The sequence below is a fragment of the Quercus lobata genome, chromosome 11, assembly GCF_001633185.2.
Source record: "Quercus lobata isolate SW786 chromosome 11, ValleyOak3.0 Primary Assembly, whole genome shotgun sequence".
NCBI lineage: Eukaryota > Viridiplantae > Streptophyta > Magnoliopsida > Fagales > Fagaceae > Quercus > Quercus lobata.
This window is the reverse complement of record NC_044914.1, coordinates 5,638,674-5,658,655: the sequence shown is the minus strand read 5'-3', so window position 1 is coordinate 5,658,655 and position 19,982 is coordinate 5,638,674. Positions and strand designations below refer to the sequence as shown.

The 19,982-nt window shown below is 37.4% G+C and overlaps 1 protein-coding gene across 1 annotated transcript in view; it reads right to left on the bottom strand.

Annotated features, from left to right (window-relative positions):
* The window catches only part of LOC115968198 (brefeldin A-inhibited guanine nucleotide-exchange protein 5), a 38,983-nt gene that overhangs the window by 8,495 nt on the left and 10,506 nt on the right, over positions 1-19,982 (bottom strand). The window contains exons 7-29 of the mRNA XM_031087511.1: positions 19,840-19,924; positions 19,536-19,724; positions 19,299-19,357; positions 13,911-13,980; positions 13,758-13,826; positions 12,690-12,812; positions 12,545-12,598; positions 12,348-12,436; positions 12,101-12,197; positions 11,893-11,991; positions 11,590-11,790; positions 11,212-11,322; positions 10,860-11,044; positions 9,317-9,943; positions 8,679-9,096; positions 6,985-7,224; positions 6,747-6,870; positions 6,441-6,589; positions 3,704-4,057; positions 2,833-2,999; positions 2,525-2,757; positions 1,694-1,860; positions 159-275 (exon numbers count right to left, since the gene is read on the bottom strand). Of these exons, the coding sequence (XP_030943371.1) occupies positions 159-275; positions 1,694-1,860; positions 2,525-2,757; positions 2,833-2,999; positions 3,704-4,057; positions 6,441-6,589; positions 6,747-6,870; positions 6,985-7,224; positions 8,679-9,096; positions 9,317-9,943; positions 10,860-11,044; positions 11,212-11,322; positions 11,590-11,790; positions 11,893-11,991; positions 12,101-12,197; positions 12,348-12,436; positions 12,545-12,598; positions 12,690-12,812; positions 13,758-13,826; positions 13,911-13,980; positions 19,299-19,357; positions 19,536-19,724; positions 19,840-19,924 (4,027 nt within the window). The remainder of the gene's footprint in view (positions 1-158; positions 276-1,693; positions 1,861-2,524; positions 2,758-2,832; positions 3,000-3,703; positions 4,058-6,440; positions 6,590-6,746; positions 6,871-6,984; positions 7,225-8,678; positions 9,097-9,316; positions 9,944-10,859; positions 11,045-11,211; positions 11,323-11,589; positions 11,791-11,892; positions 11,992-12,100; positions 12,198-12,347; positions 12,437-12,544; positions 12,599-12,689; positions 12,813-13,757; positions 13,827-13,910; positions 13,981-19,298; positions 19,358-19,535; positions 19,725-19,839; positions 19,925-19,982) is intronic.

The window sequence follows — 19,982 nt, the reverse complement described above, 5'->3', positions numbered from 1 at the left end:
GTGTCTGCCTTCTGGCTGAAGATAATTGCCTAAGAGATCAATTCAAAAGTTCATTATGTTGAATTATCAAGTAGATCTACACCAATTAAGAGAAAACAATCATGTATTTAAGGTAGTGTGTATGGCAATATGAAAATATACAATAATCACAAACAAACCTGGATACTATCGATGGCACCCAGCAGCAGTAATTGAGTGATGCATTTGCCCCTAACAGTTCCCAATAGTGGACTTTCTACCTCATCTTTGTCATCAGGCTCCACAGCATCAGGAAGCTAGAGTAGCATTGGATCAAGAAAAGAAAAAAGGTATGTGATTTTAGATATATCACCCCAAAAAAAGGGGAAAGATATTATGCATTGACATTTCCCTCAATTATCCGTTAGGAGGAAAACCTTTAAAGAAGGATGCCACAAGAACACCATAGAAAAGTCAGTATCACCGGAAAATGCTTTAAAACCAAGAATAGCTGCTATATGAATGCAAATTGTATAATTAACAGTGTACTTGCGTTGTTGAGATTGCTTCTGATAGCAAGTCCATCTACAAGGTTCAACCTCCACAGAATAAGGTTAAGCTTGTATTACTAAGATTGTTTTCGATATGGTGTCCTTATAAAATTTTATGCTCTCTGCTCCTTCAAAGTTATAAACGACTTAGCTTTAAGAAGTTAGCTTCCCCTTCTTTCTCAGAAGTTAAATTTTCTATTTCCCACTCTCATGTGCTTCAATCTTCTTTTCTTTTTCAAAAAAGAAGAGGAAAAGTATACTGTTATTCCATATGTCTACATGTAGCCATCAAAATTACATAACCAATCATACATTCGCAATACAAGTGCCCAGCAAACTACAAGCACCATATGCATCAAATTATAGGATATTTGAATAGACAAATCATAACTTATAGAACGTAAGCAACCGGGAATTATATATGAGGCGGTGGTTATTTCTAAATTGGCAAGTAATGAAAGAATTGTTAGGCTTTGTAATATCTTTAAAATATATATATTTTTTATGTCATTAGTCAAGAAGGAGAATGAAATTTCCATGCACAAAACAACTGAAAACATGCACTCTTTGCCCTTTGTTTGTTGTACCATGATTATAAGAGAGTTTAAGAGCCTTGGCCATTAATATGCATATAAAAATGATTTAGGCTCCATAAAAACAATATACAACAAAAGAACAGCCTCATCCTCTTACCCCAAAGCTTATAACTAACACAAAATTCATGGATACCCATTCATATGTGCCTAAGACAAATAAATTGCCTAACAAACACAAATCTGCTTCCAGCCTGATATGAAGTTCCACCAAAAACACACCTTAACTTCAAGGAAACTTTTAAACAAAAACTGGCAATCCCAGCATATCCAAAAAGCAGCAATGCTTTAAGTAAAATTATGTTTAGAAGGGGTTTTCCTGTCTCACAAAAGAGTCTCTCTCTTACTTCTTTTTTTCTTTTTCTTTTTTCCTTTTTCTTTTTTCGGGGGTGTGGGCCGGCAGCAACTGTACAGCAGACAATTCCTTAAATCTAAAATTGGTCCCAAAGAAAACATGGAAATTTTGTAATTCAATTGACATATGATGATCACAACATTAGAATTGAAAGTGACAAAAATAGCCATGAACATTGTAAATCTAAAGTAGATATCACATAGACATTACTACATGATTATTTTCAAGCAAGATACCTGGACTGGAGAAGATGGCACATAATCGTCAGACACACGGTTTTTAGATTTAGAAGTAAGATTCCTGAGAAAGAGATTGTCCATAATCCTTTGGCCTATTGTTTGATTCCGTTGGAGGCCTCCAGCATCAGCAGGTTTGTCAGCTCTTCCTGAGGGTGATGGAATCCCTTCAAGAATAAACATTCAATTATACTGAGTTTCCATTAAACACTTTTTGTTTTTTCATTTGTATTCACCCACCCAGTGGGTTTTAATCCACAACCCCACCCTCCACCTTGCTATTACAAGGGGAGGAGAAGCCATTTGAGATAGATCTCATTGGCTTTCCATTAATTACTTTCTTTTTCACTATTTTTACATTTACTTGCATTGTCCCAAAATAGATTAACATCTATTCTTTTCGGGTTTTTGAGTTGCATCAAACTGTGTGAAGCTTTCCTCAATTATGCTCATCTTTAAAAAATAAATATAAATAATAAAAAATAATTTTTTTAAAAAAAAAACCTCTTCTTATTAAAAAATACATATAAAGTGAAAAAAAAAAAAAAAAAAAAGTTTAGGAAGATGGCCACTATAGTTTGACCTTTTTCATTAATAATCATCCCATTTTAAAATTTTGTATATTATGAAGGAGTATTTTTTAAGTTTCACGTTGGCCACTTCAAAGGTAGCAGAATTAACCATTCACTCATAATATGGGAAGGAAATGGAAGAAGTGATTATTAGATTCTTGTTTCAATCTGTTGGAATCCAGATTCTTATTTACCTGAATGTCATTCATGAGCAATGCTATAAACATGTATTTCAATAAATAAAATATTTATAGCTAACCTTCAGATCCTTCCAGATTAATCTGTGAACCTGATTCTCGACTGTGATCCATTGGGACTGCTGAATTAGGGTTCCCTGCAGTACCATCAGGACCAGTATTTGAGAATGGAAATGGAGATACCTTTCCATTGTCCCTGATTTCAAACTGGCCATCCACTTCATCATAATTAAAAGCACTATCAAAACCTAAATCATTGAGCAGCTCAAGTGGTTGTGTTGTATATGAAGCATCTCTGGTGGTCAAAATAAAAGAATGATTAGTTAAAAGAATAATTGCAAACAATTTTCTGGAAATAAGAGATTTGTACCTTATGCTTTTTAACAGCATATCCCAGTCACTCTCACTAAATTGGTGTCCTCCAACTTCTATAAGATGCACCAGTGCACCCAGAGATAAAGAAACCACTGATTGATCTGTCTGTTTGGCGCAATCCAACAGCAAGCTCAGTAATGGTGGAAGCATAAAACACACCTCCTGCACAAAAATAAGTAAAAGAAATTTACTGTCAAAGAAAAGTTTTTGGAAATAATTCAAGTCAGATAATCACATGGCAGAATTTAAATACCAACTGCCCAACACAAAAACAACTTTACTCGATAACATGGTCAGATGTGTCAAATAAGATATCAATAAAATTGATAAGCTCACCAACATTTTGATATAATTATTTATGTAAATGGGAATCCAAGTAATACCACATATGCCCGAAAACAATTCTTAACAAGCAACAAGAAAAACTTCAAATAGAAGTTGAGGCTAGCATTAACAATAAAGATTGTCATTATATCCATTGATAATGTAAATGAGATTAGTGCATCCCTGTCAAACACTCTAGATTACAAATTGTGTTTGTGGTGCATCATAACAATATTCAGCATTTGCTTCAAACAAAACATGAACTTTAGCCAGACTTCATCACATCATTTCGGTTTTAAAATGTTTGCATGAATAGTGCTCTAAAACATAATGCTACAGGACACATATTTTCTTGTCTCTTCAACATCATGTGTTAAATATGCAGAAAACAATATCAAGAGTTAAGACTAATAGAACATTTTTTCTTGACAACCAACACATGAATTTTGGCATGCATCTTTACTAAACAATAGCAACAATAATTTATTTCTCAACAAATTGGAAGTAAAAGGGATAAATTTTAAACAAAAAACATTAAATACCTTGTAAAAAGTGTTGAAAAGGTTGCACAGCAATTGAAGGGAGTGAATGTTTGTTTCACGAAGCAACTCATCATCAGAAGAAATGCCTTCACTTCCAGCATGCCTTACATGATCAAAAATGGGAAACAAGACCCGATGGAAGATGCTTTCCCAAAATGATGATGAGAACTTGCTACCTCTCTCATTCAGTAAATCAAACAAAACTTCCAGTGCACAGCTTCTGACCTCTGGCCTTGGATCTGATGTTAGATCAGATAATCCAGCAAGCATTGGGAACCAATAATGCTCAGTCACATCAAAAGTTGCATCACCATTGGCATCAATTGGTTTCAATGCACCTCCAGGGATGAGGCCCTACAATTAACACACACCAAGACACACAATAACTTGTGATCAAAAAGCCAAGTGACAACCTCTCTGCGGGAGATAAATAAACAAACTTCTACCAAACTAGTTGAAGAAAACAACGAGACCAAATGAGTCTTGCAGGCTACCTTAATATCCGATACAACAACATGCTTTTTTGTGAGACAGGAACACCACAGTAATTAGTGAAATTTCTAGTATATACAGAATATGCACAGAGATACACCCACATAATTTATTAAAAGGTAACATTGAATAAAAATTTGCAATTTGAGGGTCTTTTCCTAATCCTAAAGGTCCCAAGGAATTCCTAATTGGAATTAGACAATCTATTAACACTCTGTTTGTTTAGAAGTAATTTATTTTCAAATGTAAAATATTTTACTTGTAAAACATTTTCAGTAAAACATTTTCAGTAAAACATTTCATTTTATAGTGTTTGAATGCGTACTTGAAAATGCCATGGAAATCATTTTTCAGTGTTTGTTTCTCTGTAAAATTTAAAAAATATATAAATAAATAAAATCCTAGTTCTCAAAACCCACCAAATGCAAGCACAGTTGCACAAACCACCATCCACCACCCAAAATTCCAGATTGGGAAGAAAAAAACAACCACCAAAACCACCACCACCAACCATTCAAAAAACAGCCACCAAAACCATTACCAACCACCCAAAAATCCAGATCAGAAAGCCAAAAATAACCACAAACCCAAATCAAAAATCCAAAAAGAAAACCCACAAACACAGAACCTAATCAGAAAATCTATAGCAAATCCAGCAGTGGCAAGATCAAAGCAGCCACCAAAAACCCAAGACCCGCCACTCATCAGTCAGATTCCAATGGACTTTGCAGGAGAGAAGAGAAGAGGGAGGAGAGGGGTTTGTGCAAGGAAGAAGGTAGGTAGCGCCGATGATGGTGGGTGGCATCGCTGGGTTGTGGGAGAGAAGGATCAGTAGGTGAGGCAGTGGGCTGGGTTGGAGGAGAGAAGAACCGAAAATGAGAGAGGGGGAGAGTGACGAGAGTGAGAAAGTGTAAAATGGTTTGCCCTTATTTCAAGCATAAAATGTTTTCCAAATTTTTTCCCTGTTTCTTTCTTTGACCAAAAATATTTATTATTTGATATGTGAAAATATTTTCCTACAAAACAAACATGATAAAATGTGAAAATATTTTCTTGAAAATATTTTACTTCAAAACAAAAAAAGCATAAATGTCAAAACAAAGCTTCGCATATGTAATAGAATTCAGAAGATACCTATTGATCAAGCATTTTTCATTTCTGACATGCTGCTACTGTATACTAGGAAAAGTAGATACATACAAGTATACATTTTTTTAATCTACAAATATTGTGCATTCAAATATTTGATGCAGTTAAAAGTAATATGACGGACATAGAACAATCTCCTGACAACCTTTCATGTTACACAATTCTTTCATGCTTTTCTTTGACATATATGCTTTACCTTCTCTAGATGTACTCCTTTCCGGTATAAAAAAAAAGGTTATTGCGAAAGAAAATAGCAAGTAAATATAGAAAATCAAGTGAGAAAGGACATAATGATTTTGTTTTTAAAACAAAATGAAAAATATAGCATCCAATGCCTTTAACACTGTATTTACATCAAATAGGTAACACTAAATGCATTCACCAACAAAAAAAAAAAGGTAACATTAAATGCAACTTTAGTCCCATATACTTGGGGTAGGCAACAATAATCCTTTTCACTGTTTCTACCCTTTGTTCCCAAAAATAGCCCTTTTCCTTTAGCTACATTTTCAGAACAAGTGAAATACTAACAGCATAAAGTCTTAATACACCACCGAAAACACCTTCCAACTCTACATTCAACAAAAAAGTTTGATTCTGGCAATAGAATCTCTGTTCTATGAGCATATCCTGAATGTCCCCAATACCCAAACTGAACATCTTATGTTGAAATGGATGATCAAGGATAAAGTGACAAGGTCATGTAACACAACTCAGTAAAATTGCTTTTGTATAACTCAGTAAAAATAAATTAACTTATTTATTTTGAGAAGAAAGATAGAAGTTAATGGTTAAATTTCACCAAGTTCAGCTGTTTGTTAATGGAGTTAATTCTCCAATCATTGGTGGCTGTTATCCAAAAAAAGGTATGAATCATTAAGTACATATCAGTTTCAAGAAATTTATTTCTTTTCCCAGACACTGCCAAAGTTAGACATTATATCAGTTTCATCTCTGTCTCCAATGGATTTACCATCAAACAAATCCATCAAACTCATCTTGTCAACAATTTAAAAGTATAACACCAAGATGGATTTTTGTACTCTATCGAAACATAAGTGATTTGCTCAATGAAACTGAAGGGTAGCTAACAAACCTCTGCCAGGCGATCCTCGCATATACGCAGGAGTGCAATGGCCTTCAAACTTATACGGTGCGAACTTTTATTATTGGCAAACCTTATAAGACAGTTGACGCAATCCATAAAACAGTCACCAACTACTTGATCAAAGTGTTCCAAGATAACTGTAGATGTGCATGTTTGGCGTTAAGTTCAGTAAATACCTAGTATTACTTTCCAACAGAAACATCCAAGGATTGAATCCCCTCTCCCCCATTATAACTAATGAATTATCAAGAAAAGAAAAAAAACCAGTATTACTGCAAGAAGAATGGTTCTTACCCTGCTCAACATTTTCGAATGCACTTTCAACAATTGATTCCAATTCATCATCTGCAGCAGCTGTGAAAATCATAAAAACACTTCGCCATCCAGACTTTATGTTGCCAACTTTAGACTTTATCATCTGCAATACACACCAAGAATTAATGTTTAATAATATTACCCCCTACTGTGTAATATAGACAGTTAAGCTTTCAATTTATAACAGAGTTACAGAAAGCTAATCAAGAAGACATACTTGAACAATGCAGTCAACAATTAAGCCTCTTATTGATTCACTTCGAGTATTTCGCATAAGAACAACAAATGGTTTTAGAATGTCATTCTGGAAAGTGAAATTGGCAAGTTCAGCACGTTCCAAATACTTCATACCAAGCTGCCTTAAAGAATCTATGGCATACATTGCAATTTTCTCATCTTGATGGCTCCCAGCTGAAATAAAGTGATTTGCTAAAACAGACCATATTCTAGCCCAGACCTGGAAGAGAAATCAGCAGAAAATTTTAGGTTGTAATTCAATAATTCACAGTAGTATGCAACATGTTATCACTTCATGGAATGGAATTAAAGATGTTCATATCATTTGAATGTGACTGTTGAAAAGTTGTAAATATGCAGACACTTGAAGGTATGCTTGTCTAGAGCATTCACGCGAAAAGATATATTAACAAGTGACAGAAATCAGGCACAACTAGCTTTCCTATGGACACTAAAGCAGTAAAGCTTGCACAAAATGTAAGCAATTTAGCTAGATTCAATTAATAGAAACCTGTATATCAGAATTTAAAAAGCAAAAGAAAGGGAGGGGAAGAAGAAGATTAAAATAAGAGGAAATACTAGATATAGAGCCAATCAAGATAAATGAGAAAACAGTCAATCAAAATCCTAGAGAATAATCAGCATCCCAACCAGCTGCCATCACAGGGCACAAACTCTCTTCCAGCCAAGGTTTTCCAAAAAGAAAAACTTAAATCGCAACAGTAGAATTTTATACCACAACTAGCCAAAATAAAGCATATCCAAAACAATGTTACAACGAGGGAAAATATGAAAACTGGGAGCTTTTAAAAGAGCATTGAAAAAAAAAACACATTGGGACAAAGACCAAATGGTTGAAAGCATAGAGCATAAGAAAAAACTATGGTAAAAAAAAAATATATATATATATATATTTATGGAAAGGTTGATCTTGATACAGTCCCAACTTTCAGCATTTCAAAAACCTCCTCTCAAATTTGTTCTAGGAATTGAAAGTCGGGCTCTTCAACCAAACCCATCTGACATTCCGAAATGGTCAGCTCCAAAAGCTAGTTTTGTCAGTAGAGGGTTGTGAGAAACCTGGCATGATCAGATCAAGTATTGGGTTTCCATTTCCCCAATACCCAACCGTCCGAAGTATTTATGCCCAGTACCTTGCCTGACCTATCACTGTCATGTCATTCCTCTCCTCATCCCCACTTTGCCTGCCGTCATCCCTCATTCTCCCCACTCCAGCACCATGGCTCTCAATCTTCTTTATGTTCCCTATTCCTGTCAATCTATTGGTGCATTTGTGGGTTTATTAGGTGTGAAAAGCAATGGCTTAGCAAAAAACCTACTAAAGGGCGTAGGTTAATTACTGTATCGTAGCACCATCAAGAATACTCTCAATCAGTTAAGCACTTTTTTTTTTGGTAAGTAATAAAAAATTATATTATGAAAAGAAAAAAGGTGTCACCTGAGTATACAGGAAGTATACATCAGGGACTAAGATACAAATCAAGATCGTAAAGTACAAAGGTCCATAAACCCATGAACTGAAAAAAATTCATGAATAGAAGAGAAAGAATGACAGCCTAACACTGTAACCCAGTCCAGTAGAGTGTTGAAAAAGAAAAGTTTGAGATCTGGAAAAGCAAATTTAGCTGGTTTTTCATTAGATTGAAGATATACCATGCGTATACGAGCCATGTTGTAGTAGCTGATCTCAACAAGTTTTTGCAAGCTGAAAACACGAGCTGGAGTTTGTTTTAGTTCTTCAGCTGATACACCACAGAGAGCAGTAAAGAACTCCACAACAGAATCACTAGGCAGTTTAACACTATTCACAAATACTTGTTCAGCAGGTTTCCCAGCCAATTCTCTCAGGGATTGAAGAAGAGAATCTCTCGAGATCTGATTTGATCCAAGCATGACAGTAGCAGCAATAGAAGGAGTTGATGTGATAAATTCAAGTCGAGAAACACATTCCAAAACTGCATTCCATGTGTCTTGAAGGGAGTCAGTCTCCGAGTTACAAAGAGACAGCAATGTCCTCAATGCTTCCATATTTTTACTGCGCATTTCCTTTGGGGCATGCAAGAAAGTAAATCTGAGATGCAAACCAAAAGGCTCAATTAGCATGTTCAAGAATTTTTGCTCGCGAGATTAATAATTCCATATTGTGCTTCCATTAAAAAAAAGTTTGTCACACTTGCCTAACAGATTACCAATAAGAATATAAAGGGGAAAAAACACATTTATTATGATTGAACAAGCCAAATAAATCAATAAGAGAGAGCGGGAGGGAGTGCAAGAAAAGATTATGTTACCTGACCAGAGATGTTAAAAAAGCATAGCGCATGGTATCCATCCCAAGAACATGAGTAATGTGTATTCCTGCTTTAAATCCCTCCATACAGAGAACAACCCTTGGCTTATTCTCTCCTTCCTCCATGGTAACCGAGAAAGTAGCAAGCAAAGGCCATCCTACAGCTTCAACCATGGGCCTTACAAGTTCAATTTGCTGTGGAGTATAGAAAACTCCTCTTTTTGCACCTTGACTCCGGAAAATAGCCTGTGTTTGCTTTATAATAGCTTCACTCTCAGACTTGGTATCTGTCAATGACTTGCTTCTTGGGAGAGCCAGATTAAGAATACCAACAAGCCGGCCTCTCTCTTCCCCCTCTGGCTTCTGTCTGCTGCTTTTTTCAATACCAACTGAGTCATCTTTCATTTTTATCTCCTCTTTAACAATAGAATCATAAATCTCTTCCAAGAGTTCTGTAGGGGCACATTCTTCAGCATCATTCACGGCATTCATACGAATGAAATCTGACTTTGACATTTTAGGCCACACCATTGGGTTATGTGCATCAGTATTTAGCAATATGACCGCATAAGCAAGAACATATGCAGTGTCTGCATTTTTGAAAAGATCCGGATTATCTGCACAATATCTGCCAGACACGACACATGCAAGACTAGATCGTTAGTTAGCAATAAAAAAGGGCAAATGATATCCGTAAAAGGCGGATACCTAGATGATACTTAGTTCTATGTTTTTCTTTTCATTTTACAAACTAGATGGAACACTTCATTGAAAGAAATTCCAATCTACAATGCCAATCCTACAAAAGAAACAATAACTGCAGCTTCTAGCTCAGATCAAAAGTACCAAACATCATTTTAATAATAACTAACAAGAACCAGAGACTATTGGATATTGTAACTTATGAAACATTACAAACAACATTAGGATGTATATAAAACAAGAGGTCAAAGTCAAACTTTACATGGATGACATACTCATGTACCATGTGTCCACATAGACTTCTTGTAGTTCTTTTCACTTTGACATTAAAACAATTTTGATATAACAAAATCTTCTGAAGAAAACTTACAAAAATAAATGCTAAGATCCATATCATGCACATGAAGTTATTATGCATAGTTTAAAATAACAGAATATCCCATTACATTAACAGCATAGACAAATATTCTCTCTGCACCATTTTATTGGTCATTCTTCAAAAGGCCAACTTCTTTAAAGGACAAAGCATTAAATGCTTTCACATGCAAGATCAGGTTACCACCTTTCCAAATTGCACTTTGCTTTTTATTCTATTTAGTGTATTTATCTTTTTAAATTCGAAGTGTAAGGGTAATCTAGGATAGCAATAAAATGGTACACACTGTTTTTAGGATGTAGACACACAATTTGGGAAATCCAGAAAAGGAATGAGGAAGTACATTTTAACACAGAAATGATTGCATACATGCACACAAACCCACATATGCCTTTACCTTCATGCGCATACATCATGCACATACATAAGCACATACACATAAACAACATGGAGACAACCCCACTACCTTTCTGCAAACTTTTCCATGATGCGATCTATCTTTTGAGCTTCTCCTGGAAGTCGGAATCCTTTAAGAAATTCACGGATTGCAACATCAAACTTCATTCCTGAAAACTTCATTGAATCTACATAAGCATGCATCACAGCAAGGGGGAAATCTTCATGCTGACCCAAATAATCACCAATCATAGCCTGAAAGATCAAAAAGGGATTCAAAATCCTACATCAATGTTGAAATAGAAGGGCTTGGCTTGAAAAGAAAATGAAATACGAACAATCATGTTGTTCATAAGAGATACACTTTCATGCTAGCTCTTGCCACAGCATGAAAATTCCTCGTGTTAGATTAAAGAATCCACCTTGTTCAAGCTGTGAGTGTTTCTCAGAAATTGCGCAACCGAAGCAGGCGTATTCTCCACCAACTTATTTGATATCAGATACTCTATAGCCTTTACTGGTTTCCTGTTAAACTGAAAGATTATTAAAACTATAGGTCATTCCCTGACTGCAGCCCATAGCAAATAAGGACAGGTAAAAAAAATTCAAAAAGTTATAGCATTGTTTTTTTTATTGGTTAGTTATACTGAACCCAGTGACTTGACCTCAACCTCCATTTATTTCCTTACAGAGGGAGGAAATGCTATTTGAGCCAAACCACATAGGCCAAAGTTGCATCATAAAAAGCTTCCAAGCTCCGACCACACATGCTAAGTTTTTATCTAAATATGAACAATTACCTCAGAGATGGCAGCTTCCATTGTAGATTTGTGGGCCTTTGCCTTCTCAAAGTTACTGGTGATGTCTTCCCTACTTTTTATCTCAAGGCCTTCTTTAACAGAAACCTTTTCTTCTGGAGACTGACTGCCTTTGGTCTGCTTTTCTGATTCTCTATGTGACTTCTCCCAATCAACCAGTGACTTAAGTACATTCACAAGGCACTAGAAAGGTCAAGGGAAAAGGGGTCAACCAGAAACACTGTTAATACTTAATAATATGACTAGATAACTAATTTCTAGGAAGCAAGCAATAGATAAACCAACCTGAAGCGATGACCCTTTGATGGAAGTTGTCTGTGATACAGCAACTGAATTTGGATCTGCGTTTTGTGCTCCTTGAGATATTCTAGATAGAGTAGTGACCTATATGATATGTCAGAAGATAACATGGTGTTAAATGAATAACAATGCTTCTTATGTGGAACCAAAGCATTACTAAACATCACAATAGGAATTATATGTAAAATTATACCATGCGTTCAAATAAGTTTGGTGCCTCAAGATCACAGTCATAGTTCACAAAAATGTCAACAAGCATCTGAGGATCCTTACATACTTTCTCAAGCATCCTGCAAAACCACACTTGATTGTAAGACTACAAAGGATAAGAACCAAAATAACATCATGACAACCCAATATAAGCTGAAAACAAACTAATATAGCTAAATGTTTATGTTCATGGTATCATAATATCCAACCAATCAGAAAGAACAATGTACCGAAGAACACTTAGTTTTTGGTTAACTGGACATTCCAAGCCATCCAATGATCTTAGAACTATCAAGGGAAAGAAGACGCCAATTTCACCCTGAAAAGAAAATTTGGTAAGGATTAAAAACAAAGGGAATATGACAAAGCAAATAGTTTCACCATTGCAAGACGTTGCTGTAATAATCTGTCAAGATAATATGCATACTTTAAGACTCTCCCTGAATCGCAATAGAAGCACTGAGAAAATTCCTGTTGCATACTGCCAGGAAAGAATTCCATGATCAGAAACAAATTTCTCATAGCAGATTCAGATAAGATCAAAGGAAAGAAAAAGTTAGATGCAAGTAAACCTGAAATATGACAGGGGATTGTGAAACAGAAGCACGCAGCAAGGCATATGAAAGATATGCTTTTACTGAGTCAATAAAATGGAAGTTCTTCGTAAAAGAATGGCTAACTCCTTCCAACAAACCCTGAAAAACCATATTGCATATTAAAGTAATTAAATAAACACTCAAACCATATTCATCTTTCTATTTTTCTCTTTTGATAAGTACTCAAACTAGATTAAAAAAAGTCCTTAAGGAGGTCAAATGTGTATCAGCTCAATGATTTACATATGACATGTTCTCCTTTCCTCACTGTATTTTAGAAGGATAAAGGCTAGTTAATTGTATTGTATTGAAATACAACCAATATAACAGATATTCAAAAAGAAATACAAATCTAATCGGCTCTGCAATCTAATTTGATGGCCCAAGCAGCCCTGAAAGCTCAAGCCTGCTTATAGCCCATCAATCCCAAATAACCTTAAACTCTAGCTTTACGCGGAAAAGTACAAGCCCAGAATAATGTATGGACTTAACATCACCTGTATAATGTTTTAGCAGGTTTATTTCTTGCAATTTTCCTCCAAAATAAATGTCCTTAATGCTTGGGAGCAAATTTTATATCTTCGACCTATCTGTTTAGTCATACCAACCATTAAAATTTATTCATAAATGCAAAAAAGGAGTAGTAGGCGCATTCCCTTTTAACATGTTTATAGATTAATTAATCTCCATTACATCTATTTTTGCTAGGACTTCCCCTTTGCAATCAAGAATAAGGCTAGGACAAATTGACAAGTTCCCTGCTCAGTGATCCTGAATGATTCCACCTCCCTTGGTAAAAAATCTGAGGGTTAATTTCTGTCAATATTTTAGTAGATATTACCTCTTTTTCTAAACCAACTGTAAAATTGTCACTATGCTGCTTAATTTACAATTCAGCAGGTCCTTAGCCACCCAGATTGCAATTTTTCATTTATAAAATAATATTTACATAGCACCCCAAGTAAAATAACAATCCAATGCATTAGCCCTATCAACCAATCAAAGTATGCGAAGAAAAGCACAGATAAATTCATAAAAATTAACCTGCAGAAGCTCAAGAGACAAGATTCTTGTCTTAGTTGTAACCTCATCATTATCTTCCTTCATGCCCATCTGCAGACATCATACCTCAAGAAATTATAATAAAACCCCAGAAATGTTAAGAACAATTTGCAGAGTATAAACCAGAAAACCAACCTTGCAGAGGGTGCGGAATACCAGTAAAGCATCACGTTGTCCTATGCTCATGCTCTCAAGGTCAATCCCTCTTAAGAAGAGTTTAGAGTAACAATTTTGAGCAACCAAATATATATATATATATATTTTTTTATTAGTAATAATGATATATATTCAAGAACACTACCTTATGCAAAAAATACATAAGGCAGAGAGAAAAATACAAAGGGAAAAGAAAGAGAAGAAAGAGAAAGAGAAAGAAAAAAAAGATACTAATGACACAAAAGAGAGCTAAGAAAACTAGGGAGAGAATCACTAGAGGTGAGTCCCCAAGCCCTAGACCAATCAAACAGAGAGCCACTAAAGGAAGCCAATAGTTGGTCATCCAAACTATCCATGTCCTCAAATGTCCTCCTATTTCCCTCCCTCCAAAGACACCACATTAAGCATAGAGGAGCTAAATTCCAAATGCTAGACGAATGCTTTCCAAGCCAATTCCACCAACCAAAAAGATTACCCGCAACCGATCTTGGCAAGACCCAAGAGATCCCAAAAGATCTAAACACTAAACTCCACAACCGATTAGCCTTACCACAATGAAGAAACAAATGATCCACCATCTCCCCATTACTCTGGCACATGATGCACCAGTCAACAAAATCCATCCTTCTACCCCTCAAATTGTCAACGGTAAGGATCCTATCCCATACAGCAATTCACACAAAGAAGGAAACACACCTAGGAACCTTAACCATCCAAACGCCTTTCCAAGGAAAAACAATGGGCAATGGACTTCTCAACTTATTGTAAAATGATCGGATATCAAAATCCCCATTCTTTGTCAACTTCCATCGCATAGGATCTCCATTCTCAGAGGGAGGTAGATTTGAGTACAAAGTACGGAGAAATTCATCCACCCCATCCATTTCCCAATCATTAGGTCTCTGAATAAAATGAACATCCCAGCTTCTCCGTTCCTCTATCCCCAACCGTTCAAGAGAAGAGGCCACCGATGCCTCTTTATTGGATGCAATCCCATACACACTCGGGAAAGTCAATTGAAGTGGAGAATTCCCACACCAATGATCTGTCCAAAGCTTAACTCTATCTCCCACCCCCACCTCAAAGCGAGTATTTTTGCTAAAGTCCTCCCAATCCATGCGGATACTTCTCCACAAGCCACACCCATGTACCCCTCTACCTAGCTTGGATGACCATTCCCCCATTCTTCCCCAAACTTTAGAGCTACAACCCTTCTCCAAAGCCTTTTCTCCTCAATCCCAAACCACCATAGCCACTTCCCTAATAAGGCTTTATTAAAAGTAGTTAATTTCCTTACTCCTAACCCACCATTGTTCAAAGGTGCACACACCTTGTCCCAACCCACCAAATGAGTCTTGGAGTCCCCCCACAAGAAATCCCTTTGCAACCTCTCAATTTTATTGGCCACATGCGTAGGGATGGTAAAAAGAGATAAATAATAAGTGGGAAGACTAGATAAAGTGCTTTTAAGCAACGTTAGTCTTCCGCCTTTAGACAAATACATCTTCTTCCAACCAGCCAACTTACGCTCAAATTTCTCCAAGATAGGATTTCAAATAGTGGGAGACTTATGGGACACCCCCAATGGTATACCAAGATAGATCATAGGCAAAGACCCAACCCAGCATCCCAAAATCTCTACTAGGACAAAGACATTAGGGACCTCTCCAATGGGAACCATCTCACTCTTCAATGCATTAACCTTTAAACCTGTCACTGCCTGGAAACAAAGAAGCATCCGAACATGTAGAATCTGCTCCACATTTGCATCGCAAAACAGAATCATATCATCCGCAAACAAAAGATGCGACCCCTAGCCCTCCACCCTATCTACTAGCAGCCCTAAACCCATGAAGCAAACCAGCCCCTTCAGCTCTTTTCATCATCTTACTGAAGACCTCTATCATAACCAGAAACAACATGGGAGATAGCGGGTCCCCTTGTCTCAAATCTGAGAATTGGCCACCTTGTGGAAAAATTTGGTATTGTTGTCTCTTCCTTAATGCAAAGCATCCTCGATTTCTGTCTCCACGAGACTTCTTCCAATGAGATAAGGTTCTATATTTGAGATCTCAACAAAACCCTCTCACCTAACTCCACTTCAGAAAGGCCAAACTCCCCGTCCTTAACATCCAATAATTTCAAAGCCTCCAACAATTCTTTTCTCTGACGCTCTACATTTCCAAACTCATTTCGGTTCCACTAAATTAGATCTTCCTTCACTGCCTTCAGCTTCTTGGTAAGAACAAAACTAGGAGTACCTGAGAAGGAATATCAATTCCACCAAGAGTGAACCCTATTCTTGAACCCATCCGTCTTAAGCCACATGTTCTCAAATCTAAAAGGACTTTTCCCCCTTAAAATCCCTCCTGCCTCCACTAAAATGGGGAAGTGGTCTGAAATAGGGTGAGGTAAAACCCGTTGGGTCACATCCGAAAAGTGATCCTCCCAATCATAACAAACCAGAGCCCTATCTATCCTAGACATCGAAAGCTGATCCGAACCACTCAACCATGTATAACTTCCTCCTTCCAATAGCAAATCTATCAAGCTAAGCTTCTCGATGAACTCAAAAAAATTCTCCATAGCCGAGGTAAGACGTGATCCCCCCAACCATTCGCTTGGGAAAGGAACAATGTTGAAATCCCCTATGTAACACCAAGGAACTTCCCAAAGTTGCTGAATTCCAATCAGCTCATCCCACATCTACCCCCTCAAGTTATTATCATTCAGGCCATAAATCCCAGAACATGCCCAAATAAAACCATCCCCCAAACCCTACCACCGAATTGATACAGAAAATTGACCTACCATAACCTCCAACTTTTCTAAAGCCCTCCTATCCCACATCATCAAAACCCCGCCAACTGTCTGATCTGCATCCAAGCTACCCAATCTATATAGGGACAACTCCACAAGCTGCCAATCAACTGTCTATCCATGCCCACAAGCTTAGTTTCTTAAAGGCAAACTACATCACAATTCCATTCCCGTAATAAATTTCTAACTATCAAACATTTCCGTAGATCATTTAATCCTCGAACATTCCATGACACCATTTTTAACTTCATTGAAACTGTAAACTCCCTACTACAACGTCAGAAATGCAGTTAAAGAAAACTATCTTCCATCATAATTAACCGAGGAAATCAAATTCCTCAACTCCCTTTTCCCTTTATCCTTGGAGACAGCTTTTTGGTGGGCAGCATCTTTCCTATGCACCAGATTGGCCGCCTTAAACTTTGTCTCAAGTCTTTGTAATAGCATAGTACACCTCTTCTTATGCCGACACAAAGGGAGCCCCATCATCTTACTGAAACTGGGAAGTCTCTGTTTCACCCAATTAGAGACATTCGATGTGTTATCAAACCTTATCACCTCAAAATTACTATTCAATTCAGCCGTCACAACCAACCCCAGAGGATTAATAGTCATCAAGGGGGAAGAACTAACCACATCACCCAGGCCCTCAGTCAGTGCCAACTCCAACTGGTTAGCCTACTGGGAGGTGTCTAACCCCTAAATATCACTAGCACCCTCAACCCGACCACCTTCATCTCCACCCAACACACCCAAATCCTCAATCCCAACTCTCAGTGAACTCAGAACATAATTGGATAACACGAGACCTTTTAAGGCCCTTTCACCCTTTGTATCTGCCTTACCCATTGTGATCAGAGGCTCATCGGCGCGAGACCCATCAGAAACAATCTCCATTGAAGTCTCCGCAGGGCAACCCAAAGGCTCGATTAGAGGAATAGACATCAAAACTATCCTCGTGGTGTTGAAAAGATCAATATTGGCCCTACCCAGTGTCACCGATGAGTCCCCGCCATGAAACCCATCGGACATAGGACATCGGAACTCCACCGATGTCTTCACAGGACACCAGTTCATCTCGGTTTGACCCACCAAGTTCATCACCATCATCGATGCTAGTTGTCGCGCAGTACCGGCCTTCTCCGATGGTGCCGGTGACACCTCAACATGATATCCAACAGCACCTATGTCATCCTGAGCAACCAAAGCTTTATGAGATGCTTTGAACCTCGCTGGCATGTGGGCTTCCTGAATTAAAGGTCTCTTGACACCCACATTTGGGCTAACACCCACTACCAACCTACTTGGGCTGGTGGGTTCTGGAAAAGGGATCACTAGAAGGCCCACTTGTTAGTTTGAGCCCACCACATGAAGTGTGTGAACCCATGACCCACTAGGACCCACCACGTGCTCCCTCTGACCCCTAGAGACCCATATAGAACTCCTCAAACCTCCTTTCTTCCATGCCACACGCATTTTTCCTTCTCCATTCACCTCTACAATCAAGCCTATTCCTGTCCAATCAGAATTTCTCAGTTCTCCTTTATTACCAGAAACATGATCAAACCAATTTGATTTGAAAATCAACGGGGATCACCTTTTATTTTCTACTGGATTTGTCTTTTCAAAATTAAATTCCTCTGTACTGCACCGAGAGCCCATCAAAACCGGAAAGCTCACCGGCGTTTTGCACGGCAATCTTTGTTTAAGTATTGGGTTCTGCTTCTCTCCCTTATTATCCCCTAAATGCAAGTTCCTTTTACCATGGGCACTTAACAAATATGGCTGAATTCTGTCCCTGACCTGCACCTGATGCCCACGCACCATATCGGTATAAAATTTAAAAGGTTGAACCCCTGAGTTATCCTTACGAAACTAAGCCACAAATTTCAAATGCCTAGACCCACCGTTCACGTAGTTATCAGGTTTCAACAACTTCCTTAGCTCTAACCCAAAAACCCTCCATCCATTCTTTTCTATGCCTACTGGAATGATAATGGACCTCCTAGACCCTCCAACTTTAAGTTCAGTCAAAAGTAGGAACAACCTAAAAGAGTTGGAGCACCGTTGGAGGGTGTATGCTACATCACCATCCCTAAATATATAAAAATACTTCGGACTAAACCCCACGACAATCTGTTCTATACTCTTCATTAGCCAATGTGCCACATTCTTTCCCATGAAGACCGACTTCATGAAGTACCTACTCCGCTCAAAAATTCTTAAGGAAAAATACCGTCCCCCCCCCTCTACTAACAGTTGAAAAAATTTGGGTTCAAACAAAAACAGCGAGAACCACCCATGTCTTGCAGTGTTTTGCATTAAACAACTAAACTGGATGTTCTTTATAGTATATAGAATCAAGTGTTTGCTGTTTTGTTTGGTGTGGTTATATAAACTAGTAGAGAGAGTTACTGATCACCATCAGGATACTTGAGACTAAAATGAAGTAGTAATCACGTTAGCAGTGCCCCAACCAAATATATGCAAATACGTTATCATTCAAAAGAAAGAATGTGGAACCTAAAATACAAATGATATTCATACCGTGTTATCTTTTTACCATCTTCAAGATGCACAGCTTTGTCAAGGACTGCCTCTAAACCCTACACAACACATTATAGTACAATGTTAGGGTCAGTATGAACCACAAAAGAAAACTTGGTCAATCCCAGCATGAGCTACATCCAAAATATTGGGAACTTGTTAAGTGGTGGCAGAACTAATACTTAACTAACTATGTGGAAGATAGAAGAAAATATACTAATTAAGAAACAGAAGCACCTTGATATCAGCACCGCCTGCAAGATTATGAAGTTCCTCAACAGACGCAAGAGAGGAGTCTTTAGCCTGGTTCAGTGCCTCTCCTAAAGTCACTCCTTTCTCATCTGGGTCCCCTGAAGAAGTTTCCTCAACTTCTGTATTTGAATTCTGTGTTGAAGCAGCATCTGATTCTCCAGCAGTATCAGCTATCTGACTTCCCTATTATACGTTAGTAACTTTCTACTATACATTTGAAGTAACTTTTGCTCTCTTCTTTTATAAGAGAATAAATATAAAATTTAGAACTGAGGGACTAATTTCACACCGGATCAGTCTCCATTCTCCTGAATATAATGCTAATCATCTGTGTCAACATTGCCTTTGATGTTGCTTGGTTTACAGGGCTCTTGCTACACATTCAAAGTTTTCAAATTACAAACATGAGCACTGCATCATGTTGATATCAGA